This window comes from Bos grunniens, chromosome 6 (genome assembly GCF_055505025.1).
Source record: "Bos grunniens cultivar Pamir isolate PY7600 chromosome 6, Bosgru_T2T1.0, whole genome shotgun sequence".
In the NCBI taxonomy this organism is placed as follows: Eukaryota; Metazoa; Chordata; class Mammalia; order Artiodactyla; family Bovidae; genus Bos; species Bos grunniens.
This window is the reverse complement of record NC_141170.1, coordinates 33,051,835-33,079,441: the sequence shown is the minus strand read 5'-3', so window position 1 is coordinate 33,079,441 and position 27,607 is coordinate 33,051,835. Positions and strand designations below refer to the sequence as shown.

Below are 27,607 nucleotides of genomic sequence, written 5' to 3'. Positions count from 1 at the left end.
ATGACAATACAAAAAGTTATGGCCAATCTAGACAGCTTATTAAAAAGCAGAGACATTACTTTGCTGACAAAGGTCCATCTAGTCAAAGCTATGATTTTTCCAGTAGTCATGTATGGATTTGAGAGTTGGACTCTAAAGAAAGCTGAGCACTGAATAATTGATACTTTTGACTTGTGGTGTTGGAGAAGAATCTTGAGAGTCCCTTGGACTGCAAGGAGATCCAACCAGTCCATCCTAAAGGAGATCAGTCTTGGGTGTTCATTGGAGGTACTAATGTTGAAGCTAAAACTCAAATACTTTGGCCACCTGATGTGAAGAACTGACTCATTTGAAAAAAAAAAACCCTAATGCTGGGAAAGATTGAAGGCAGGAGGAGAAGGGAACAACAGAAGATGAGATGGTTGGATGGCATCTCCAACTCAATGGACATGAGTTTGAGTAAACTCTGGGAGTTGGAGATGGACAGGGAGGCCTGGTGTGCTGCAGTCCATGGGGTTACAAAGAGTCGGGCATGACTGAGCGATTGAACTGAACTGAACTGAAACAGGAGATAGTAAGGGTGAACATTGACATTTTAGGAATCAGTGTACTAAAATGGAGCAGAATGAGTAAATACAATTCAGATGACCATTATATCTACTGTGGACAAGAATCCCTTTTAAGAAATGGAAAAGCCTTCATAGTCAAGAAAAGAGTCTGAAATGCAATACTTGGATGCAATTTCAAAAATGACAGAAGGATCTCTGTTCGATTCCAAAGCAAACTATTCAATACCATAGTAATCCAAGTATATGCCCCAATCACTAAGGCCAAAGAAGCTGAATTTGAATGGTTCTCTGAAGACCTACAAGACCTTCTAGAACTAACATCAAAAAATATTTCTTTTTCATCATAGGGGGCTGAAATGCAAAAGTAGGAAGTCAAGAGATACCTGGAGTAACAGGCAAATATGGCTTTGGAGTACAAAAATGAAGTGGGGCAAAGACTAACAGAGTTTTGCCAAGAGAACACTCTAGTTATAACCAGAGAAGATTCTACATTGGACATCACCAGATGATGGTCAATACCAAAATCTGATTGATTATATTTTTTGCAGCCAAAGTGGAAGAAGCTCTATACCGTCAGCAAAGAAAAGATGGGAGCTGACTGTGGCTCAGATCATGAACTCCGTATTACCAAATTCAGACTTGAATTGAAGAAAGTAGGGAAAACCACTAGACCATTCAGGTATGACCTAAATCAAATCCCTTACGATTATACAGTGGCAATGGCACCCCACTCCAGTACTCTTGCTTGGAAAATCCATGGACAGAGGAGCCTGGTAGGCTGCAGTCCATGGGGTCGCTAAGAGTCGGACACGACTGAGCGACTTCACTTTCACTTTTCTCTTTCATGCATTGGAGAAGGAAATGGCAACCCACTCCAGTATTCTTGCCTGGAGAATCCCAGGGATGGGGGAGCCTGGTGGGCTGCCATCTATGGGGTCACACAGAGTCGGACACGACTGAAGTGACTTAGCATAGTATTAGCAGTGACAAATAGATTCAAGGGATTAGATCTGATAGACAAAGTGCATGAAGAACCTTGAACAGAGGTTCACAACATTGTACAGGAGGCAGTGATCAAAACCATTCTCTCAAAAAGAAATGCAAAACAGCAAAATGGTTGTCTGAGGAAGCCTTACAAATAGCTGAGAAATGAATAGAAGCTAAAGGCAAAGGAGAAAAGGCAAGATATATCCATTTGAATGCAGAGTTCCAAAGAAGAGCAAGGAGGGATAAGAAAGCCTTATTAAGTGATCAATCCCAAGAAATAGAGAAAGCATTAAAATGGAAAAGACTAGAGGTTTACTTAGTAAATGACATTTAATCCATTGAGAGGGAAAGAGTAATACTAGATAGTTTCCAGAGAAACTCATTCACAACTAAGCAATTTTTCTTCTCAATAGAGATACTAGATAATGGAGATGTTAGAGAGATTAAAATAATAGAAGAACTGAATCTAGATGGAGAAGTCAGGAACTTTGATTCTGAAAGCTAAACAGAGCCTCAGCTATGAGTTCATAGAAATGTTTAATTTTAAAGACAAATAAACACAAAGTTTATACAAAATATCAGATTGCTTTGGACATAGATTTTTTTTTTTACTGATCCAGGTTTAGAAGGATATTTCCTCATGACTAAACTTCATTTGATTTTTAAATATAGTTAATGAAATTTCTTACTATAGCATATCAGAAATGGCTAATACTCTTTGTAATTCCTCCTATTAAGAGGTGGAGGCTATTTCTTCACCCTTTGAATTTGGGCTTTCCTCCTGACCTGGTTTACCAATAGAAGGTGACAGAAGTGATTTTGTGTGACTTCCAAATCTAGTCTAAAACTTTCATGCAACCTATTCTAGAATTCTGCTATCATCTAAAAAGGTCCAAGGTTTTCTGTTGGAGAGGTCACCTGGAGGAGACATCAAAGTATCCTGCTAATCTGCAAACCCCAGCCATGTGAGTGACACTTTCTTGGACTGTTCCACTTCTGTCAAGTAACTAACAGTAGCATAAAGATTAAGCCCAGGCAAAACCCACTGAAGAGACATTTTCTTATGCCCAGCCCATTTTTCTGATTCATAGGGTCGTGTGCAAACAGTATGGTTTCTCTTTTAAACCATGAGTTTTAGGATAGCTTATTTTACAGCAATAAATAACAGACATTATAATTTATGAAAAGTGCAGTGCATATGTAGCTTTCAAAATAAATAAGCCTCAGGAATATTAACATATTGGGTTATTATTGTCACAGGAACATCTCCAGTGTCACAGAGTTCTAGACTACTTTGCACATTCTCCTGAATAGTTGCTACCTTTTGACTAAGAAGTTGTTATATTTCCATTTTGACACTAAACATAAGAAGATACAAATTATACCACTCTAACCCACACAAAGAAGATAAGATTTCTTTTCATCTACTGGAGGGAAAATGTAATAAACCAGACTTACCTAATACTTCACTGTAAAATTTATCCCACTTCTTGTTAAAAGTCTCATGCAAAGTCAAAATATAGGTCATACACCATATTTGTCACTCTCTCCATAAATATCATTTTGTCACTTAGTTCAAATATTATAATAGGTATGTAGGAAGGAGGTCATATAAGCCCTCCACAGAGTTTTTCATATGTATTGCCTGTGGTAAATTTAAGACTGTAGACCAAAGGTAGGGTAAGCAGTTTAACCAGCAGCTCAACACAAGGAGAAATTGCATCTCTAAGAACAACATCACATCTGGACTCTCTCAGTTTTTTCATAAGTTTTTTTGTTTAAAACTGCATCCGCATAGAGCTTTTGAACAGTATCAGAATATTTGTGATATGTTTTTTTGCATCTTTGAATCATATGCCCATAATGTACTCTTTGGTAATTCATATGCCCATATCTTGATCTATTTCATAAAATGCAAATCAGGCTCATTCTTAGTGAAGGATATAGGATAAGCCTCAAATTTAAGGGTAGATGGTTTACTGGGATCCACCAGGATGGAAGCTGAAGATGCTAGCACAGTCACTTCATGATCCCTCTGAGCAAGTTCATCCAAAACTGTCTTGAAATTGATCCAGTGATTCTATTCCATTGGACACACCAGCACCTTTTCACAGAAGTCACAGCTGAAATAAAAAGAAAGCACAAGAAGAAAAGCCCATCTCTTAGACATCTTGATAAAATCCAAACCTTCATAAGCTTCCTTAATTTCAGAGGTAGCTCTCTGTTATATCCGGGACAGAATCAATTAAGTAGTTAAAATATAACTGCCACTTGGTAAGGTCACAATGACTATGAGCTAAAGACTGTTTCCAAGAGTCTGCCTAGGCAATTTCTCTGCAAGCTAATCTCCAGTTTAGAGGCTTTGGAAAGCAAATAGATAAAAGCACAGAGGATTTTGTGATTTTGTGTACAATAAATCCCTGGCTCTAGGGTAAGAGGAAATTGCCTAGGATGTAGAGAATTTTCAGATAAGGAAGCAGCATGTGTCAACAGAGATACATTCTGATTTGTTTGAGCATTCCAAGCATTTCTTTCTGCATATTTTAACACCTATTTTATTAGCTCTATTTCATTTAGCTCACCTTTGTTCTTTTGACTGAAGTTATTCCTTCAGTTCTTTGACTGAAGTTTTTCCTCTTTATATGAACATGAGCATCTTTTGAATATAACTTTAATCAGTTTAGTATAGCTTTAGTCACTTTCCTTTGAGAATATTGCTTCTGAATTATGATCATTTCCTTTTCTGAACATTTGTAACCTTTCTTCTATTCCTCTCACTTCTTCAATACTTTCTCTAAACTTACTCTTTGAAAGAATTTATCCTCTAAGTACCTTCTTCTGAACTTCATTTTGTATCCTATTTTTGTAATTGAGGTATGCTATATCAAAAATCTTACCAGGAATTCACATCAAATTAGAAACAGGAAGGGGAAGATGCATGTAATGGGATAGATTTGTTTTCATGATATCAATAATCAACTGACTTGAAATGAGAGGAGAATCTCTCTTAAGAAGGATTTGAATATAGATTCTAAGCAAAACATTCATTCTGCCAGTGAAATAAGCTTTGATTTCCTGGACACTGAGGAAAGAATTAAAGGGAAAATATAGATGTGAAGATATAGAAAAGGAAAGGGAAATGGATAGTGCATGCCTATGATGGAGGCATTACTTTTAGTTATGACTATTTTGGTTATGAAGCCCCTTGTAAGTCCCTTTAGAACACAGACCAAGTCTCCCTGGGAGAGTAAAGAAGTGATGTTCACAAAGTGATGTTTGTGCAGAGAGTGAGTACTGACTAGTGTTTTGTCAAGTATAAAATTTATGCGGGGGGAATTTAGATTTAGAGAGCAATGTAAAAAAGCATGGAAGCCTGAAAGAACACAGTTTCCTCCGAGTATAAGGAGAAATTTACTGTGGTTATATAAATATTTACTCTGTAAGCTGTGAGGAGCCTTGGAAAGCTTCAAGCCCTTTAGAGATATTTCCTTATTTCATTTTTGAAAATTTTCTTATGGCAGGTTATGAGAATGTAGATATGACATGAAAGAACCCCACAAAAAGGGGACTAATCTGGATGATTAATCTGGGGCTAATCTGGGGGCTAATTCCAGAGGAGAGGTAATTAGCACTTCAAAGAGCATGAAAGTGAAAGTGCTAGTTACTCAGCCATGTCCAACTCTCTGTGACCCCATGGACTGTGGCCCTCCAGGCTCCTCTGTCCATGGAATTCTCCAGGCAAGAGTACTGGAGTGGCTTGCCATTCCCTCCTCCAGGGAATCTTCCTGACCCAGGGATTGAACCCTGCTTGGAGTCAATGTTTGAGTTGCAAATCAAATGGTTTCTTGTTGAATTATTATTTCTCAGATTGATTTTATTTTAGCTTTCAGTATTTGTGTCTATGAGCTATAACAATAAGATCATTCCAGTGATCCATTTACAAAATGAGTATTGGGTCTTAAGATGTTCTGTTTCTTATCACCATGTCTCTGTAGAAGCTGTTAATACAAAGAAATATTTTCCTTCTATGATGGGAAGGACAGAATCATTGAATTTAATTTTGTATTAGTTTATTAGTTCTTTTTTAAAATTGCTGGCGTAACAACTTACTACACACTCAGAACTTTAAACTTTATGAATTTACTTCTTAGATCAGAAGTCTGATGGACTAAGCTCCAGGTGCTGGCACAGCTAAGCATGTCTTTCTGGAGGCTTAGGGGAAGAATCTGTTTCTTTTTCTTTCTCAGCTTCAGGAGGCTGCCTGCATTCCCTGGTGCATTTCTCCCCTAGTTTCTGCTTTCCAACTCCTTCCTCCATTCCAAACTCAGCATCAGCAGATTGATTTCTTCTCATCTTGCTATGTTTCTGGTTCTCTGAACCTAGGTAAAGTTCTCTACTTTTAAGAAAATTTGGATGTGATTAGATGGGCTAGACCTGGATAATGCAAGCTATTCTCTTCACCTCAAAGTTTTTAATTACAACATCTGCAAAGTTCACTAAAATTCACCACGTGTGTTGGCATTTCACAGTGTCTGGGTAATAGGGCTTAGATGTCTTTGTCAGTGATTATTCTGCTAACAGCAGTCTATCCTCTGGGCCTGAGTTTCATGTTCATCACACACGCAAAATATATACACCTCATCTTTAGGTTTCTAAAAGTCTCAACACATTACAACATGATCTCAAGATCCTAAATCTCATTCTTTATATCATCTCAATCAGGTACTGGAGAAGCTCTGGATATGATCCATTATGGAGCATAAGCCCTCTCCTTTGAGTCTAAGGAACAAGTTATCTGCTCCCCAAATATAATGATGACAGATCTAGCATAACACTATAGACACTGTGCTTCAAAGGAGGAGGAAATTAGGATAAAGTGTAACTTCCACCACTCCCTCTGGTTTGAATGATGCACACCTTTAGTGTCTCCAAAGAGTCTTTTGTGTGACTGAATACCTTTATCTTTTGATCTTTCTGCTGCTGTTGCTGTTAAGTCGCTTCAGTCGTGTCCGACTCTGTGTGACCCCATAGATGGCAGCCCACCAGGCTCTGCCATCCCTGGGATTCTCCAGGCAAGAACACTGGAGCGGGTTGCCATTTGCTTCTCCAATGCATGAAAGTGAAAAGTGAAAGTGAAGTCGCTCAGTTGTGTCCGACTCTTAGTGACCTCATGGACTGCAGCCTATCAGGTTCCTCCATCCATGGGATTTTCCAGGCAAGAGTACTGGAGTGGGGTGCCATTGCCTTCTCCGGATCTTTCTGAAGTATTAGCAAAAGATTTGATAACCACACACTTGGCTGTTTCTCCAGAGCATTTTTGTTTTGTTTTGTTTTACAGTGAATCTCTTAATACTAGTTTCCTTTGCAATCCGGACAGATTGAATTTCACAAGCCATCAAGTCCAGGTTACTTTTTAATAATTCTTTCATCACTTTACCATCTCTCCTGTCATATTTTACTATAAGCAGCAGAAGAAACCAGTCAGTATCTTGAAGCTTTTCTTGCAAATCTCAGCTAGATGTACAAGCATGTCACTTACAAATCCTTCATTTCATGTAGGCATAGGACACAATTTCTTTAAGCTTTCTGATAAATACTTTAAGCTTTCTGATAAAAGATTTACCTTTCCTTCAGTTTCCAATCAAATGCTTTTCATTTCCTTTTGAGCACTCACTGGCAGCAAATTTAATGTCAATATTTATATAAACAGTTTACTTTTTTTGATTTAGGTATTCTCTAAGCCATTTTATTTATTCATTTATTTTTACTATGATCGTTATTTGTTTTTGGAGTATATATGTAGTGACTTGCTTATGTTTCTTACCCATAGGATATTTCTCAGGAAATTTATATATTTCTATATTATGTACTGAATAATACTATCACCATTGATGTGGGTGTATGAATAAAATTTATTCTTCTTAGAGAGGCAATATAACTAATTTTTTATTATATAGTAGTGGGAAAACCCGTTTCCTAGAATATCATAGACAGAAATCATGGACCTGCATCTAATGTGTTTTGTCACTGAGGGCCTACTCAGTAGTTTTAATATAGAAGTATCAGGGGAGTTTGTAATTCCCTTGGTTCTGTCTCGTCACAACAAAAATTTGAAGCAACGGGTGGATCAGCATTACAGCCCTCAGACGAACCAGCTGTAGCTCCGTGTACAGCTCAGTTTTATTTAGAAAGTAAAGGAAAATACATCCTCCAGGCATGACGGCATGCCTATCCAAAAGACACGAAGGGAAGAGAGGCCCCCAGCCCAATTTTGGCTCCTCTTTTTATACGTTTTTTTTTTTCTCCTCCCGCTGGGCCTGCCCTATGTAAATTGGGCTAGCCAGGAGTGCTGCTTGTTTTACCTGAGGTCCTCACTCCAGTCCTCGGACCTTTCTTTGTTCTATTTTCGTGGGCTTTTCCCTTCCTTATCTTTTAGCCACCACCATTCTGGACTCCTTTTTCCTATTCTAACTACCTAACAGATATTAAAAAGCCCATAGGAATGACATAAATAATAATGTTGTTATTCACATAGCCACAAGAATGATCACCCATATTATAGTCAGTTTATCATTATTAGAGAAAATGTGAAAATTATCAGGATCTTCTCTCAGGTGATATATTTACATCTATAAAACATCATAAACATCTATAAACATCTAAAACCATCTGTAAAATATCATAAATCTAACTAAAGCCTGATTATGTAACCAAATCAATCAAGTAAAATCCCAGAGAATCTGAAATCACTGGAATACATATATATATTAAGGACAAATTTCTATGAAGTACATGCAAGACCAGTTTTAAAATAACACTCTGTAGGTGGTTTGGAAAGAATTCAGAACAAGAAAGAACCTAGCCTCTAGTTCAAAAAAAAATAAATAAATAAAATTGAGAAAACTCAAACTGATCTTACAATTTTAAAGAAGATTTTAAAGAAAGGGGCTTATTTAATTTTTTTCTAGGATAGACCTGACTCTGCCACTTTTCCCCCAAGTTTATACATGTTCAATCCTAGCTGAGAAAGTTAGAATTGTTTATCTGATTACTCAGAAGAAATTAAATTGATTAAGTCACATTCTGTCTGAGCAGGTGAGGTGGTCCAGTGGCTAAGACTCCATACTCCCAAAGCAGAGGGCTTGGGCTTGATCTGTGGTAAGGGAGTTAGATCTCACATGCTGCAGCAACTGAAGAGTTCATATGCTACAACTAAAGACCCTGCATGTCACAACCTAAAAAAAAAAAAAAAATCCTGCATGTTGCTACTGAGACTGCATGGTCAAATAAATAAATTAGTAAATGAATGGGCAAGTGAAAAGACAGTAAATAAATTCTGGAACCTATGGCTTAACATTTCTCTTGACTCTTCCCACTTAAAACCAGAGAGGAACTGTCCATGTTTAGACTGACTTTTGGTCTCTAATCTCTATTTCACAATTTAAAAGGATTTGTAGTGGCCTATGCCATCTGTCTTAGGTGACACACCAAGTATGCTATTCCCCACTTTACATGGTACTCAATTGGAAAAAGGGAATATGAGCAGGGGCAGAGTTGAAAATCATTTTGAACCTGAAATCAGAGCTTGTTGACTCAGCCTTTTACCAAACTCTGCACTGAGTAACAAGTGCAGGATTTGTTGGAATGAGAGCAGGACTCCCTCTGGTGCTGCTTTCAGGCTTCACATTTTATTAGAAATCATTGAAATAAATGGGTTTCCTAGGTGCCACTAGTGATAAAGAACCCACCTGACAATGCAGGTGACATAAGAGACATGGGTTTGATCTCTGGGTCAGGAAGATCTCCTGGAGGAGGGCATGGCAACCCACCCCAGTATTCTTGAGTGGAGAATCCCATGGACAGAGGAGCCCATCAGGCTACAGTCCACTGAGTAGCAAAAAGTCAAACACTTTTTAAGTGACATAGCATACAGCACATTGGGATGAAGTCTGGTTGATGGATGAGTCTAAGCATTCTTTTGTTCCTGGTCATAAGACTAAAATCTCCTTCTTAATTTATATTCATATAATTTTCTGAACACAAAGCAAAATTTGCAAAACTAAGACGATTTTATAAAAATATGGAACTGACTGCAAAGACTGAAAGTGAAAGTCACTCAGTAGTGTCTGAGTCTTTGCAACTACATCGACTATACAGCCCATGGAATTCTCCAGGCCAGAATACTGGAGTGGGTAGCCCTTCCCTTCTCCAGGGGATCTTCCCAACCCAGGGATCGAACCCAGGTCTCCGGAAATTAAGGCAGTTTCTTTACCAGCTGAGCTACCAGGGAAGCCCAAAAGATACTTGATTACACATGCATTTTGAAATTTTACCTCCTTTTACAATGTTGACTGGAAAAAAAAATATGCACAACCTGAAAGCTGAGAGTTAGGTTTTATTTGGTGGGAATATTAGGACTTGAGTTGAGAGGCAGCATCTTTGGCAACCATGGAGAAAGCTGACTCTATAACAAGTTTTGCAAAGAGGGACAGGTAATCTGAATATTAAAAGACTACTGTTAAAAGCTAAATTTCTAACATGAAAAGATTTAGCGATCATCTATGTAATGGAAGTTGTAAGCCTCTGAGCTTCCTGAAATCATTCCATTCATATGCATCAAGCTATCAGAGACCTCACAGAGACTGAACCAGACCTTCCTTTGAGTGTTTGAGTGTCTCCTGTGGAGTCATGGGTCAGCAGTGGCCTGCCTTGGGGACAGGCACTCTGGCTGCAGCAGATCTGGGACACGCAATGTGTGGCATAAGCCCTCTTGGAGGAGGTCGCCATTAGCCCCACCAACACAGCCACCAAGCAGACGACCCACAGACTGCAGGATAATTATACCAAAGAAATTCTCACACTGCTAAGAAAGTTCTAGGACGCACAACAGATTTCCCAACCTGGGAACTTGGCAAAGGGACTGAGAACCCCCAGGGAATTTGACTTTGGAGGCCAGTGGGGCATGACTACGGCACTTCCACAGGACTGGGGAAACAGACTCTTGGAGGGCACAAAAAAACCTTGTGCACACCAGGAACCAGGAGAAAGGAGCAGTGACCCCACAAGAGACTGACCTAGACTTGCCTCTGAGTGTCCAGGAGTCTCTGGCGGAGGCATGGGTGGACAGTGTCCTGCTGTGAGGTCAGGGCCATTGAAAACAGCAGTGAGGGCATAAGTCCTTTTGAAGGAGGTTGCCTGGAAAGGAGACAAGAACTAAACTGAAGCGTATTAATTGTGGTAAAGGCTCTCTAGGATAGTGGGGTGGCTTCCCTTGATACAAAAATCATAATTTTATTGTTTGACAGATCCTTTAAGGCTGAAAGGTGCTTTCATTTCATGTTGCCATATGGGTTACTGATATCATATGCAATTTTATCTGAGACTATTAAAGGCTGTCTCTGTGGGGAAAGAACTGAGAATGAGATATTAGGATCTCAGTCTCCTTGGTTAAGTTTGGAGTCAGAAACCAGAACCTTGGTGGAATTAGAGTGGATTCAGAAGTAAAGAACTTGGGGAGGAAGTAAAATTGAGAAGCAGAAGGTTGGTAGTAATTCAATGTGCACTGCCGACCTAATCGTTCTCTATTTTACAAGCAGCAGACCTTTCTAAGTACCAATTATATTACCATTTAAAATGCAGTAGATAATCTCATAAATGTAAGGAGTGTGATAAATCTGAAACAGAAAATCATTATTTTTGGTAAAATAGATAAAACATGACAGAAAAAAATGCTTTCCTCATTTTAAAAAGCAAGGAAGTTTGAAATTAAAAACAGAAAATATGAGTCATTCTTAATAATGTATAGAATGTGACTTTGTGTTCACATATGTGTGTATATACACTTTATTGTTCAGTCACTCAGTCATATCCAACTCTATGTGACCTCATGGACTGCAGCACACCAGGCTTCCCTGACCTTCACCAACTCCTGGAGCTTGTGCAAACTCATTTCTCTTAAGTCAGTGATGCCATCTAAACATCTCAGTCTCTGTTGACCCCTTCTCCTCCTGCCTTCAGTATTTCTCAGCATCAGGGTCTTTTCTAATGATTCCACTCTTTTCATTAGGTGGCCAAAGTATTGGAGCTTCACTTCAGCATGAGTCCTTCCTATGAATATTCAGGATTGATTTCCTTTAGGATTGGCTAGTTTAAACTTCTTACAGTCCAAATGGTTCTTAAGAGTCTTCTCCAGCACCACAGCTCAAATGCATCAATCCTTTTGTGTTCAGGCTTCTTTATTATGCAACTCTCACATGCATACATGACTACTGGAAACACCATAGCTTTCACTATATGGATCTTTGTTAGCAAAGTAATGTTTCTGCGTTTAAACACACTGTTGGGTTTGTTATAGCTTTACTTTCAAGGAGCAAGTGTCTTTTTATTTCATGGCTGCAGTCACCATCTACAGTGATTTTGGAGTCCAAGAAAATAAAGTCTGTCACTGTTTCCATTGTTTCCCCATCTATTTACCATAGACAACCTTTGTCAGCAAGATAATGTCTCTGCTTTTTAATATGCTGTCTAGGTCGGTCATAGCTTTTCTTCCAAAGAGTAAGCGTCTTTTAATTTCATGGCTGCAGTCATCATCTGCAGTGATTTTGGGACCCCCCCAAAATAAAGTCTGTGGTGGTATCCCTTGTTTCCCCATATATTTACCAAGAAGTGGTGGAATGCTGCCATGATCTTCATTTTTTGAATGTTGAGTTTTAAGCCAGCTTTTTCACTCTCCTCTTTCACTTTCACCAAGAGGCTCTTTAGTTCCTCTTCACTTTCTGCCATAAGGGTGGTATCATCTGCTTATCTGAGGTTATTGATATTTATCCTGGAAATCTTGTTTCCAGCTTATGCTCCATCCAACCAAGCATTCCACATGAGGTACTCTGCATATAAGCTAAATAAGCAAGGTAACAATATACGGCCTGTACATACTCATTTCCTAATTTGGAACCAGTGTATGTTCCATGTCCAGTTGTAACTCTTGCTTCTTAATCTACATACAGATTTCTCAGGAGGCAGGTAAGGTGCCTCAATTCATCTATTGAAGAATTTTCACTTTGTAGTGACCCACAGATTCAAAGGCTTTAGCATAGTCATGAAGCAGAAATAGATGTTTTTCTGGAACTCTCTTTCTTTTTTGACAATCCAAAAGTGGTTGGAAATTTGATCTCTGGTTCCTCTGCCTTTTTAAAATCCAGTTTGAATACCTAAAAGTTCTTGGTTCTCATAGTATTGAAGCCCTGCTTGGAGAATTATGAGTACTGCTTTGATAGCAAACTATCACACAATTGCACTCATCTTACATGCTACACCAAAGCCTTTGACTGTGTGGATCACAATAAACTGTGGAAAATTCTGAAAGATATGGAATACCAGACCACCTGATCTGCTTCTTGAGAAATCTGTATGCAGATCAAAAGGCAACAGTTAGAACTGGACAGGTTGGAACAACAGACTGGTTCCAAATAGGAAAAGGAGTACATCAAGGCTGTATATTGTCACCCTGCTTATTTAACTTATATGCAGAGTACATCATGAGAAATGCTGGGCTGGAGGAAGCACAAGCTGGAATCAAGATTGCTGGGGGAAATATCAATAACCTCAGATATGCAGATGACACCACCCTTATGGCAGAAAGTGAAGAAGAACTAAAGAGCCTCTTCATGAAAGTGAAAATGGAGAGTGAAAAAGTTGACTTAAAACTCAACATTCAAAAAATGAAGATTTTTTGTCATGACTGAGAAACTTGAGCAGGATTTCATAAAATAGTCACATATTAAGTATAAATATTTAAAAAATAAAGTATATTAAAGTATGCTATTTTAATTGACAAGAAAAGTCAGAGATCATCAAACTCCTGAAAAATATTTTATCAAACTTAAACTGGAAATATATGACATGTTACAAAGGTTTAGCTTGTGCATACCTAAAATTACTACCATGTTGTTAATATATTTAATATAATAATGTATAAATATTTAAAGAGGTGAAACTTGTGGTTAAGAAAAACATTGGTCTCTACAAGATAGAGTTTATTCATTTATTTGCTATGGTAGTTGTTTTGTATAAGCTCAGAAATTGTTCAGGGCATCCATTTTGTGAGTTTAATTAAACTCCTTTATGCTACCTCATTTGGTAATAACAAAAAAGTGAAGGTGTATCTTGACGTTGGTAGAAAGTAACAAAAGATTAAATTATGATTTTAAAGAATATTTGAGGAAAGAACATTATCTTATTGCCAGAATATAGCACTGTGGTAAATTATAGGTTTGGTTACATTAATTTTATCATAAGCAAGACAGCATTATGTTTACACTTTTTAAACTATATGCCTTAAATCATTATAATTAATTATTCAAAACCTCATAAAATTGAGAAAATCTCTTTATAGTTAATTCCACATCTAAAAATAAATTTATCTTTACCTTGTTCTTATTTGTGCCACTGTTGCTGTAAAAAGCAGATAACTGCCCAAGTGATTTATAATTATTCTAAGATACAGACACAAGCTTGGGTTATAAATATCAAAAGCTGTGGTAGATCATTTAATGAACTTGATTACTACTGTGTAATGCTATCACAGTAAGACCAAACAATTTTTTGATCTCAAGGTCAAAACATACTGGAGGATAGACCTCAAGGGCAACATCCTGGAAGATAAATTCTTTAGAAAAGAAAAGGAAAGACATCTTTATTTTTATTAAAAATCAACTTGTATCCTCATGTTACTTCAGATTTCTGGCTGGCACTAGTTAATAAGACGTCTAGGTACTTATGCTTAGTTTAGTGATCACAGTACAGTTCATGAGAGGACCAGGAAAAGTGATGAGACAAAGGAAGAAGAAGAAATGGGCAGACTCCTGGGTTTCTGTTTATTGGAGAAACTATCCACATAGCAAACAGCATTTTTGAGAAACACATATTCCTCCAAAAGTATTTGCAATATAGCTTTTTAGTGGTTTGCTTCTTCTTTTTCACATATGTACTTTGTAAGTAAAATTAATGTAGGAAAGAATTAAATAGATTTTTAATTTAAAAGGATAGGTATTAAATTCTAATCATTTACTTTTGCTCCATTGTACCATCAACCTTGCTAACACCTGATAATCAGCTATTTCTCTGAAGCCAGGAAGGGTTAGTAATACAATACAAATGAAGTATTATCACTATTAACACCCAAATGAAGGGGAATCTTGAAATGAAAGATGGAAAATAGTGTTTACAAATGGGAAAAAGTCTGATGTGTCATCTGGAAGAAAATTGATGGTGTAAAATGTGCTTTAGGGCTCCCCAGGTGGCGCTAGTGGTAAGGAACTTGCCTGTGGATTCAGGAGACGTAAGAGATGCAGGCTTCATCCTTGGGTTGTAAGGATCCCCTGGAGAAGGGAATGACAACCCACTCCAGTACTATCCCATGTACAGTGGAGCCAGGCAGGCTACAGTCCAGGGTGTTGCAAAAAGTTGGACACAATTGAAGTGACTTAGGCAGCAGGCAGCAAAATGTGCTGTACAGCAGAGTAGAAACTCTGAGTCTCCTGATCTTCCTGACTGGAAGGAAAGCTCTGGCTAAAGTGTACTCTACACTACTCCTTGTCCAGTTTCTTTAGAGAATGAGTAATAATGAGTACATACTGAAACCAAAATCATGTTTGATTTTCAGGAAATATTCAATATGTTCAGTACTGAAAATAGAATTAATCATTACATTCCTAAGACCTCAAACAGCAGCTCAACTGGTTAAACTGAAATTGATAAATAAAACACTGAGACTTTAATGGTAGTAACTACCATTTGTTTAATTGTTTATATTCTCTATTTCAAGAATAGATTATTTTAAAACTTATTTCTGAATCATGTGGCATATTTTGGGAGTAAGTCTTTGATCTTTGGCTTGATAAACTGAGGAATGGACAAGAATCCAGTGGAGTAGGAGAGGAGTCTCTACTAATCAATGGCTGGTTACTTCCGTGAACCATTCCAAGGATTCCAGGCCAACCGCTAAAAAAACAAACAAAAATACTACTACTCTCTCTTTTTCTTCTTTTCAGTTTTACTAAACTTCCAGCAAAAAAACAGGCAACATTTAGTGACCAGGAATGTAACAGTTGCCACACAGGCTAGCAGGAAGCCAATCACATCCAAAGAGTGGTGCTGGAACCAGGTGAGGTCATAGAAAGCTGGTCGAAGGTGCTTGGCTCCTTTGTGGCGCATGACAAACTCAACCCAGAAGACTGCTCGGTCCAGGGGTTTCACAGGCTGATCATGGTGAATTCTTGATAACTTCATCGCATTCTCTTTATAGCTAAAATTGAATATATAAATAACAACTTGAAAAGTTTATTAAGGACACCATATACCTAAAACTGTTGTATATTATTAAAAGTATATTGCATAATTATATGATATGTGTGATAAATGAGATCACTGAGACTACAGAAAGCACATGACAATTTGTTTCCTCTTGATATGATATGATATGATATATTTCTAGATATGATGGCCTATCAGTTGGAATGTGATGGATGCTTTATAGTCTCAGTAATTATTGGAGGTAGGAGAGAAAATAATTGCCAGTTGGAAATAGCATTCTGAAAGTACAGAAATAGGAATGGATTAATATGTAGCTTGAGAATATAGAATTTTGATCTCACTTGCTGAGTGCGGCACTGGGAACATGATAGTGTCAGGAAGCAGCATTGAGGGCAGATTTATGGAAAAGAGATCCTTCTCTCACCCCTTCACTCTTCCCCAGGTTTGATCTGGAGTATCAGTGTTAATAAGACTTCAACAGTAATAGGAAATGGTTTTGGTTGGTGATCTTCATGGTCCTGACATTCCAGATGCAAACAAAAAGCTTCATGTGACCCTCTGGGCAAGAAGTAGGGCTTGAGACTGAATAGATGCTGCAATTTTTGCTTCAGGCTACCGAGGGCTGCATAGGCAGTGGTGAGATGGAAGGATGGCAATTGTTAGAACACTAATCCTTCTAACTTCTGTCAAGGAACAGACCAGGGTTTTGATTTAAGGCTTTGAATGGCTGACTTAGAAGCAAGATTTCATTGGGTTTGTGAATGAGGGGGATTATTCACCCACGCTGAAGGGCAGTCATCATTGATAGAAAATACAGAACATTGCCTTGCAGAAAATGGTGGAACAGCATGTAAAAAGTTCTGAGGAAGAGAACTATAAACCAGAAAAACTTAAACAAATCCCTTTTCCCCTTTGGTTTTAAAAAACCAGGCATGTCTTTTTAAATATACAAGAATATAAGGAATAAGTACCTCTGAATACATCTCAGGAAAACAAACAGTATCAACAGAAGTTCCAAGACAGACATGGTAACAAAATATTTATCAGATAAAAGTTAATAAAATGAATTGAAAAACTATGATAAAACACAAATTGCTTCATTAAATCAATATAAATCTGAAATTAATGCTAAATGATATTGGAAATTGTGGTCATGGACAAGATGTACATGTTATCAACTTTGATAACATTACATTGATAATATAGCAAACAAATCTAAGATGTGATGTTTAAAGCACGCTGATGGAACCTGGGGCCTGTATTACAGAGTGATGTAAGTCAGAAAGAGAAAAACAAATATCATGTATTAATATTGGAACCTAGAAAAAATTGTACTGATAATCCCACTTGTACAATAGGAATAGAAATGCAGATATAGAGAACACACTTGTGAATACAGCCAGGGTAGGAGGGGATGGGATGAAACGAAAGAGTAGCACTGACGTATATACACACCATGTGTAAATTAGATAAAGCCAGTTAGAAGTTGCTGTATAACACAGGGAGCTCAGCCTGGTGCTCTGGGGCTTCCTAGGTGGCTCAGTGTTTAAAAAAAAAAAAAATTCGCCTGCCAATGCAGGAGATGCAGGAGACTGAGGTTTGATCCCTGGGTCAGAAGATCCTCTGGAAAAGGAAATGGCAACCCACTCCAGTAATCTTGCCTTGAGATTTCCATGGACAGAGGAGCCTAACGGGCTGTAGTCCATGAGGTCACAAAGACTCGGACATGACTGAGGAACACACACAGACACAGAGATGGGATGGGATGGGGGTCAAAGGGAGACTCAAGAGGGAGGGAATATATGTATACTTAAGGATGATTCACATTGTTGTACAGTACTAACCAATATGATATTGTAAAGCAATTATTCTCCAGTTATAAATAAGTTAAACCAAAACGAGAGATACTGATAGGAAGTTAAGTGACTTCATAGTGAAAAGTCATTCAATACTGAAGAAAATGAAATATTTTAAAAATTATTTTAATCTTTAATGTCAATGCTTATTTATAGATTTATGTCAAAATTTTACTAAGAATTTATCTGATATTAAAGAAGTATTTATCCAAGCCTGGCAATTCTTTTAATTTTAATATAGTTTCTTTCTCCAAAGAATATATTTGTTTTATTTATATGAAATAGAATTACATAATAAATTTAATCTTTCATTATTGAGAATTTATTTATGATCACAGATAATCATCATGTTGTAAAAAGTTTATTTATTTATTACTCATACCTGTGCCTTATTATTCAAAGCTTGTCTCACTAGTCTCCCAAGTCCTAGGTCCTGAAAACACCACTCTGCTCTCTGTTTGAATTTCTAGATTGCATGTATAAGTGACATTGAATAATATTTGTCATTCACTGTCTGACTTACTTAACTTGGCCAATGCCATGGTTTCACAAATGACAGTATTTCCTTTGTCCTATTTCTGAATAATGTTCCTTTACATACATGTGCCACATCTTCTTTATTCATCCACTGACAAACACTTAGGTTTTAGTCATATCTTCGTTACTGTGAATCAAGCTGCAATTAGCACTGGGGTGAAGATATCTCTTCCACATTCTGTTTTCATTTCCTTAGATATATATCCAGAAGTGAGATTACTCAGTCTCAGTGAGTGAAAGTCGCTGAAAGTCGTTCAGTCATGTCCAACTCTTTGCTACCTCATGGTCTATACAGTCCATGGAATTCTCCAGGCCAGAATAATGGAGTGGGTAGTCTTTCCCTTCTCCAGGGGATTTTCTCAACCCAGGGTTTGGATCCAGCTCTGCCACATTGTAGGCAGTTTCTTTACTAGCTGTGCTACAGGGGAAGCCCAAGAATACTGGAGTGGGTAGCCTATCCCTTCTCCAGTGGATCGTCTAGTAGTTCTATTGCTAATCTTTTGAGGAGTTCCCATATTAATTTCCATAAGGGCTGTATTAAATTACATTCTCACCTGGAGTGCACTGGGGTTCCTCTTTTACAACATCCTCACCAATACCTCTTAGACCTTGTATTTTGATGATGGCCATTCTAACAGTTTCAAGCTGATCTGAAACTCAATATTTGAAAAACTAAGATCATGGCATCCAGTTCTATCACTTTGTGTCAAATAGAAGGGGAACAATTGGAAGCAGTGGTAGATTTATTTTTTTGGGGCTCCAAAATCACTGCAGACAGTGACTGCAGCCATGAAATTAAAAGAAGCTTGCTCCTTGGAAGGAAAACTATGATAAACCTAGGCAGTGTATTAAAAAGCAGAGACATCACTTTGCCAACAAAGGTCCACATTGTCAAAGCTATGATTTTTCCAGTAGTCATGTATGAATGTTATTTTGTGCATGTGTGCTCAGTCAAGTCTGGCTCTTTGAGACTCCATGGACCGTAGCCCTTCAGGCTCCTTTGTCCAAGGAATTTTCCAAGCAAGAATACTGGAGTGGATTGCCATTTTCTACTCCAAGGAATCTTCTCAACTCAGGGATTGAAACTGCATCTCCTGTGGCACCTGCATTGACACATGGATTCTTTACCACTGGACCATAAAGAAGGCTGAGCAACAAAGATTTGATGCTTTTAATTGTGGTGCTAGAGAAGACTCTTGAGAGTCCCTTGGACCACAGGGAGATCAAACCAGTCAATCTTAAGGAAATCAACTACGAATATTGAGTGGAAGGGCTGATGCTGAAGCTGAAGCTGAAGCTCAATACTGTGGCCACCTGATGCAATGAGCCGACTCATTAGGAGAAACCCTGATACTGGCATAGATTGAAGGCGAAAGGAGAAGGGGGCGGCAGAGGATGAGATAGTTAGATAGCATCACCAACTTAATGGACATGAATTTGAGCAAACTTTGGGAGATAGTGGAGGACAGAGGAGCCTGGCATGCCGCAGTCCATAGGCTCACAGAGTTGGACACAACTTAGTGAATGAACATCATCAACAACAATTGTAACAGGTATGAGGTGGGATTTTGATTTGTATTTCCTGATGCTTAGTGACATGAAGCCCTTTTTCATGTATCTGTTGGTCATTTGCATGTCTTCTTTAACAAAATATCTATTTAGTACCTCTGCTCATTAAAAAAAAAAATTTTGTTTTTTTTTGCTATTGGGTAATAAGTTCCTTCAGAGAAGGCAATGGCAACCCACTCCAGTACTCTTGCCTGGAAAATCTCATGGGTGGAGGAGCCTGGTAGGCTGCAGTCCATGGGGTCGGGAAGAGTCGGACATGACTGAGCCACTTCACTTTCACTTTACACTTTCATGCATTGGAGAAGGAAACGGCAACCCACTCCAGTGTTCTCGCCTGGAGAATCCCAGGGATGGGGGAGCCTGGTGGGCTGCCGTCTCTGGGGTTGCAGAGTTGGACACGATTGAAGCGAATTAGAGCAGCAGCAGCAATGAGTTCCTTATATCATTTGTATATTAATCTCTTATCAGATGTATACTTTTCAAAATGTTCTCCAATTTTGTAGATTCCCTTTCATTTTACACATCATTTATTTTTCTGTGCAGAAGTTTTTGAACTTGATATAGCCCCACCTATTGAGCTTTGCATTGGTTCCTTGTATTTTTGGTGTTATATCCCAAAATTTGTTTCTAAGACCCTTGTCAAGTAACTTTTCCTCCTGTTTTAAGATAGCAGCTTTATGGTTTCAGGTCTTTTGCTTAAGTCTTTAGTCTATTTCTAGTCAATTTTTGTAGGTAATGTAATATGGGGGTCCAAATTTCATTTTCCTGCATATAATTATTTAGTTTCCCCAGTACTACTTATTGAATAGATAACACTTTTCCTATAGAGTATTCTTCACTTTTTTTCAAATATTTTTCAACTTTACATATGAGGGTTCGTTTCAGGGCTCCTAATCCTTTCCATTGGTATGTATGCCTATTTTTATTCCAATGACATTTAAAAAAAAATTACTATAGCTTTGTAGTACAGTTTGAAATAAGAAGTGGGATGCCTCCAACTTTGTTATTTCTTGGGATTGCTCTGGTTGTGATCTCTTGTGGTTTCATACAAATTTAGAATTTGTTTTTTCTATGTCTGTGCCCCAGAAGGCCTTAGAAATTGGTCACTCAACCCATTCTTCATTTTCTGCCAAGGAATTCTTTCTAGCTGAAAGTTCTCTCTTGGTGATGAGTAATGCTGGCTTGGGGATGATGCTGGTAAAATAAAACTGTCATCATTCTGTTCTTGTGTGATTTATCTCAGTTTTTTTGTTCTACTGTGTTGCTAAAATTTCTTACATGGCCTTTAGGGCACTCCCAGAGATGATTTTGTTCATAAATAGTGTCTAATTGTTGTTCTTTGCCAGGGAATGAAGAGGCTGGGGTCTTCTCTACTTCCTTGGATCTCTCAATTTTTCTTCATTCACTTTTTCTGTTTTTCATTTAAAATATACCAATATAAGAAAATTTTAACTAACAAGCATAGTCCTATTTTTAAACAAAATTATTTATATTATTTTCTATTTATAAATTAACACTATTAATTTCTATTTATAAATTAGCACAAGGAAATAGTGGAAGTTTCTAAACTGTCATTCATTATAGCTACATGAGGAGAGTTGAGTGAGTTTTTATTTTTATTTACCTTTGTTTTTGTCATATTGCCTAAACTCTTTATAGTGATAATATCTGCAATTTTTAAGAAATAAAAGTACTGTTATTAATAAAAATTTGTATCTTTTCAACAATAGCTCACTTTCTTTAAATAAATGTAGTATTTCTTCAAGATTGTAGTCTATCATTCATTAGTGGTAGGTGACAAAGTACTTTCACAAAATTTAGGAAACATAAAATATTCTAATTTGCTATTAGGTATGTGCTGGTGATCATGTAAAAGTTGTCAATTTAAAAATTTATGAAACTATTCTTCAAGAAACAAGATGTTTCTTCTTAGAAAAGAATATATTCTCTACTCACAAAGGGTTGTTAATAACTGCTTTCAAAGCATTAAGCAGATTTTCACTTGTCATTCTTTCCAAGTCTACATCAACGGCCGCCCCTTTGGCTTTCATACGAGCAACATTATCATGCTGATCACCAAACAGAGGAATTCCAACCATAGGGACTCCATGGTAAATAGCTTCATAGATCCCATTGGTTCCACAGTGAGTGATAAAAGCTCTGGTTTTTGGATGACCTAAAAATTAAAATTAAAAAAAAAATTATTATTCTGTTGTAAGAGTGTCAGAAACAGAAAATCATGATACCTTCATAAATCATTAATTCTATTAAGTGACATCTTCTATATAATTCTATGCCATGAGGCCTCATATAAATTCTTATAGGCTCCAAAGAAATCAGCAATTAATTACTCCAGCTAAGTATAATTAGTGATTCCAGCAAGTAAGTCATTCTACAGACAACTGAGAATTTTCCTGCAGAATAAACGATGAAGAGTACTTGTCATTTGACAAGTTATTGGAGGGAGAATACATCAACAAAAAAGAATGGAAGGACTGAAGAAACCAAATATTTTTGTTAGTGGGAAAATACTTTTGTTGATGGGAAAGGGGTGGTGAGATGTGCAGGGTTTCCATACCAGAATGTTAGCATCAGTTCAGTTCAGTTCAGGTGCTCAGTTGTGTCCAACTCTTGGTGAATCCATGGACTTCAGCTCACCAGGCTTTCCTGTCCATCACCAACTCCTGGAGTTTACTCAAACTCATGTCCATTGAGTCGGTGATGCCATCCAAACATCATCCTCTATCATCCCCTTTTCCTACTGCCTTCAATCTTTCCAAGCATCAGGGTCTTTTCAAATGAGTCAGTTCTTCACATCAGGTGGCCAAAGTATTAGAGTTTCAGCTTCAGCAACAGTCCTTCCAATGAATATTCAGGACTGACTGCCTTTAGGATGGACGGGTTGGATATCTTTGCAGTCCAAGGGACTCACAAGAGTCTTCTCCAACACCACAATTCAAAAGCATCAATTCTTCAGTGCTCAGCTTTCTTTATAGTCAAGCTCTCACATCTATACATGACTACTGGAAAAACCATAGCCTTGACTAGATGGACCTTTGTTGCCAAAGTAATGTCTCTGCTTTTTATAGGCTGTCTAGGTTGGTCATAACTTTTCTTTCAAGGAGTAAGCATCTTTTAATTTCATGGTTGCAATCACCATCTGCAGTGATTTTGGAGACCCCAAAAATAAAGTCTGACAGTGTTTCCACTGTTTCCCCATCTATTTCCCATGAAGTGATGGGACCAGATGCCATGATCTTAGTTTTCTGAATGTTGAGTTTTAGGTCAAGTTTTTCACTCTCTTCTTTCACTTTCATCAAAAGGCTCTTTAGTTCTTCTTCACTTTCTGCCATAAGGGTGGTGTCATCTGCATATCTGAGATTATTGATATTTCCCCCAGCAATCTTGATTCCAGCCTGTGCTTCATTCATTCCAGCATTTCTCATGATGTATTCTGCATATAAGTTAAATAAGCATGGTGACAACATACAGCCTAAACGTACTCCTTTCCATATTGGGAAGCAGTCTGTTGTTCCATGTCCAGTTCTAACTGTTGCTTCCTGACCTGTATGCAGATTTCTCAAGAGGTAGGTCAGGTGGTCTGGTATTCCCATCTTTTTCAGAATTTTCCACAGTTTATTGTGATCCGCACAGTCAAAGGCTTTGGCATAGTCAATAAAGCAAAAATAGATGTTTTTCTGGAACTCTCTTGCTTTTTTGATGATCCAACAGATGTTGGCAATTCGATCTTTGGTTTCTCTGCCTTTTCTTTAACCAGTTTGAATATCTGGAAGTTCATAGTTCATGTATTGTTGAAGCCTGGCTTATAGAAGGCTTGGAGAATTTTGAGCATTATTTTACTAACATTTGAGATGAGTGCAATTGTGTGATAGTTTGAGCATTCTTTGGCATTGCCTTTCTTTGGGATTGGAATGAAAACTGACCTTTCCCAGTCCTGTGGCCACTACTGCATTTTCCAAATTTGCTGGCATATTGAGTTTATCATACAAAAAGTCTACAGCAATTACATGTGTACTCTGTTTAAGCATTTAACTCTATAGTAATAGAGAGCCATTTGTATTATAGATGGTGAAATGGTTTGCCAGATTTTTTCCCCCATATGGTTGTAGTAGGCAAAAGAGAATAGAAGTAGGATAAAATGGATGAAGAGAATCAGGAGGTTTCTGCAATATTCTATACAAAAGTTAATGGGAGCCTGATATAAAGATACTTTATTTGACTTTGATTCTCAGGAGGGAGAGACTATATCATAAGTGAGAGAATTATAAATTTGGTATTTGTGTTACAGTTTGACAAAGATCCTTGACCAAAGTCTAGTCAGACTTCCCTGAACTCTTCTCCACTAGAATTTTATTTTGGTTCTACTTTATCTCTGCATTGCCCAATTTTAGCAAGCACTCTACTAAGTCAGTTTAACAGATCAGTGTTGATGTCTGATCATCTTTTATAGCTGCCACCTCTTCTCTCACTATCCCCCAAGTGATATGTGATGACCTTAGTATGCCTTCAGTAAGAATCTAATTAGGTTAGTTTTGCTAGACTGTTCCTTTGCACCTGACATTTGCTCTTTCTAGTTTTCCATACAATGAACTTCCACTCACTATGCTCTTTTGTGATAAATTCTCCTATTTTCCTTTCTGCATGCAGCGTTGAATCCAGGCTCTCTGTCATATTATAAAAGTCCATTGCACTAATAACTATACTTATCATGATGGTTTTGAAAAAAGTTTGCCTTAGTCTTTAAAAAGTGTCAGGAATAATCTTTTCTTTTACAAACTCCAGAAGAAATGTGAAGAAAACATTAAAGCTTTTTTTTTTGGTTGTTGTTATTTTAAATACAAATTTGTTGGATTTATCTGTTATTGAGCAATCAGTCACATTATCCCTCATTCAGCTCTGTTTATTTTTCTTTCTTTGGTCTTACCAAGAAGATCATTCTGTGGAATCCATTTATATAGTCGGGTATTGGCTCCTAATGTTTCTGGTTTTTTTCCTGTGTATCTCCACAGAACCTATTAAGATAAATGTCTTTATTAGAAGATTTTAAGAATCACAACCTGTCAAAAGAAAGTGGTTAACCTAGGATTAATCAGGTCTGATGCCTCTAGGTGATAAACAAGCAAACTGAGGCCCTAAGTGATTAGGTAATGAGTGTTTTTAAGCCATTGACACTACAACCATATTTTCTAAGGCTTGAAACAATGTAGTCATTAGGTTATCATCCTTGGATTAAATGTAACTTGTAGATGAAGAAAAATGACAATCTGTATCTGAAACAACAACATACTGGTATTACTAGGCTACTCTGGTAAAGGGGATTTTTGAAACAAAATTTTCAGAGGCAAAGGGGAGGGATATTATTTACCTCTTTTGATCTTTTTTTAATATAGTTACCAGTAACAGAAACTCATATAGTAAAATACTGGTAATGATATTTTTCATTTTAAAGTATTGTAACTATATGATCAACCTAGATAGCATATTCCAAAGCAGAGACATTACTTTGCCAACAAAGGTCTGTCTAGTCAAGGCTATGGTTTTTCCTGTGGTCATGTATGGATGTGAGAGTTGGACTGTGAAGAAGGCTGAGCACCGAAGAATTGATGCTTTTGAACTGTGGTGTTGGAGAAGACTCTTGAGAGTCCCTTGGACTGCAAGGAGATCCAACCAGTCCATTCTGAAGGAGATCAGCCCTGGGATTTCTTTGGAAGGAATGATGCTGAAGCTGAAAGTCCAGTACTTTGGCCACCTCATGTGAAGAGTCGACTCATTGGAAAAGACTCTGATGCTGGGAGAGACTGGGGGCAGGAGGAGAAGGGGGCAACAGAGGATGAGATGGCCGGATGGCATCACTGACTCGATGGACGTGAGTCTGAGTGAACTCCGGGAGTTGGTGATGGACAGGGAGGCCTGGTGTGCTGCAATTCATGGGGCCACAAAGAGTCGGACCCACTGAGCGGCTGAACTGAATTATTGAGTCTGGTGGCATTAAAAACATCCACAATGGTGTGTAACCATCAACTCTAACTGCACACTGAATATTTTCATCATCCTTCATGTCAGTTCTGTATCATTAAATAACTCCCTATTCCTCTCATTCCCTAGCCCCTGGTAACTTCTGTTCCACTTTCTGTCTCTATAAATTTGATTACTTTGGTAACAAGTAAAAGTGGAACCATGCAATATTTTTCTTCCACTGACTTAGCATTATTTTATTTCAGGGTTCATTCATTTTGCAACATATCAGAATTTCCTTTCTTTTTTAAAGTTGAATAATGTTTCATTGGCTTCCCCGGTGGGGGAGCACAGGCCATAGTGACAGCACACAGAGTGTGGCCGAGAGGAGCTAACCCACGTCCGAGGTCAGGGGTGTAGGCTGGGAGGAGCAACCCCACCTCCAAAGATCAGTGGCTGCAAGGGTGCAGGAGGGCCTAGAGGAGCTATTCCACGTTCAAGGTCAGGAGGTGCGGTAGTGAGGAGATACCCCTCGTCCAAGTTAAGGAGCAGTGGCTGTGCTTTACTGGAGCAGCTGTGAAGAGATACCCCACGTCCAAGGTAAGAGAGATACAAGTAAGACAGTAGGTGTTGCAAGAGGGTGTCAGAGAGCAGACACACTGAAACCATAATCACAGAAAGCTAGTAAATCTAATCACACTAGGACTACAGCCTTGTCTAACTCAATGAAACTAAGCCATACCCATGGGGCCACCAAAGACAGGTGGTCATGAGGGAGAGGTCTGACAGAATATGGTCCACTGGAGAAGGGAATGGCAAACCACTTCAGTATTCTTGCTTTGAGAATCCTATGAACAGTATGAAAAGGCAAAATGATAGGATACTGAAAAAGGAACTCCCCAGGTCAGTAGGTGCACAATATGCTACTGGAGATCAGTGGAGAAATAACTCCAGAAAGAATGAAGGGATGGAACCAAAGCAAAAACAATACCCAGTTTTGGATGTGACTGGTGATAGAAGCAAGGTCCGATGCTGTAAAGAGCAATATTGCATAGGAACCTGGAATGTCAGGTCCATGAATCAAGGCAAATTGGAAGTGGTCAAACAGGAGATGGCAAGAGTGAACGTCGACATTCTTGGAATCAGTGAACTAAAATGGACTGGAATGGGTGAATTTAACTCAGATGACCATTATATCTACTACTGCGGGCACAAATCCCTCAGAAAAAATGGAGTAGCCATCATGGCCAACAAAAGAGTCCGAAATGCAGTACTTGGATGCAATCTCAAAAACAACAGAATGATCTCTGTTCGTTTCCAAGGCAAACCATTCAATATCACAGTAATCCAAGTCTATGCCCCAACCAGTAACGCTGAAGAAGCTGAAGTTGAACGGTTCTATGAAGACCTACAAGACCTTTTAGAACTAACACCCAAAAAAGATATCCTTTTCATTATAGGGGACTGGAATGCAAAAGTAGGAAATCAAGAAACACCTGGAGTAACAGGCAAATTTGGCCTTGGAATACGGAATGAAGCAGGGCAAAGACTAATAGAGTTTTGCCAAAAAATGCACTGGTCATAGCAAAAACCCTCTTCCAACAAGACAAGAGAAGACTCTGCACATGGACATCACCATATGGTCAACACCAAAATCAGATTGATTATATTCTTTGCAGCCAAAGATGGAGAAGCTCTATAGAGTCAACAAAAACAAGCCCAGGAGCTGACTGTGGCTCAAATCATGAACTCCTTATTGCCAAACTCAGACTTAAATTGAAGAAAGTAGGGAAAACCACTAGAGCATCCAGGTATGACCTAAAT

General features: G+C 38.0%; 1 protein-coding gene and 1 pseudogene across 1 annotated transcript in view; both read right to left on the bottom strand.

The window, feature by feature from the left end:
• Nucleotides 1-3,712, bottom strand: part of LOC147370548 (UDP-glucuronosyltransferase 2B18-like) — a 30,883-nt pseudogene extending 27,171 nt beyond the window's left edge.
• An 11,598-nt stretch (nt 3,713-15,310) lies between these two features.
• LOC147370547 (UDP-glucuronosyltransferase 2C1-like) overlaps nt 15,311-27,607 on the bottom strand; it is a 38,419-nt gene continuing 26,122 nt past the window's right edge. The window contains exons 4-6 of the mRNA XM_086405524.1: nt 24,753-24,840; nt 21,764-21,983; nt 15,311-15,837 (exon numbers count right to left, since the gene is read on the bottom strand). Of these exons, the coding sequence (XP_086261650.1) occupies nt 15,558-15,837; nt 21,764-21,983; nt 24,753-24,840 (588 nt within the window). The 3' untranslated portion in view covers nt 15,311-15,557. The remainder of the gene's footprint in view (nt 15,838-21,763; nt 21,984-24,752; nt 24,841-27,607) is intronic.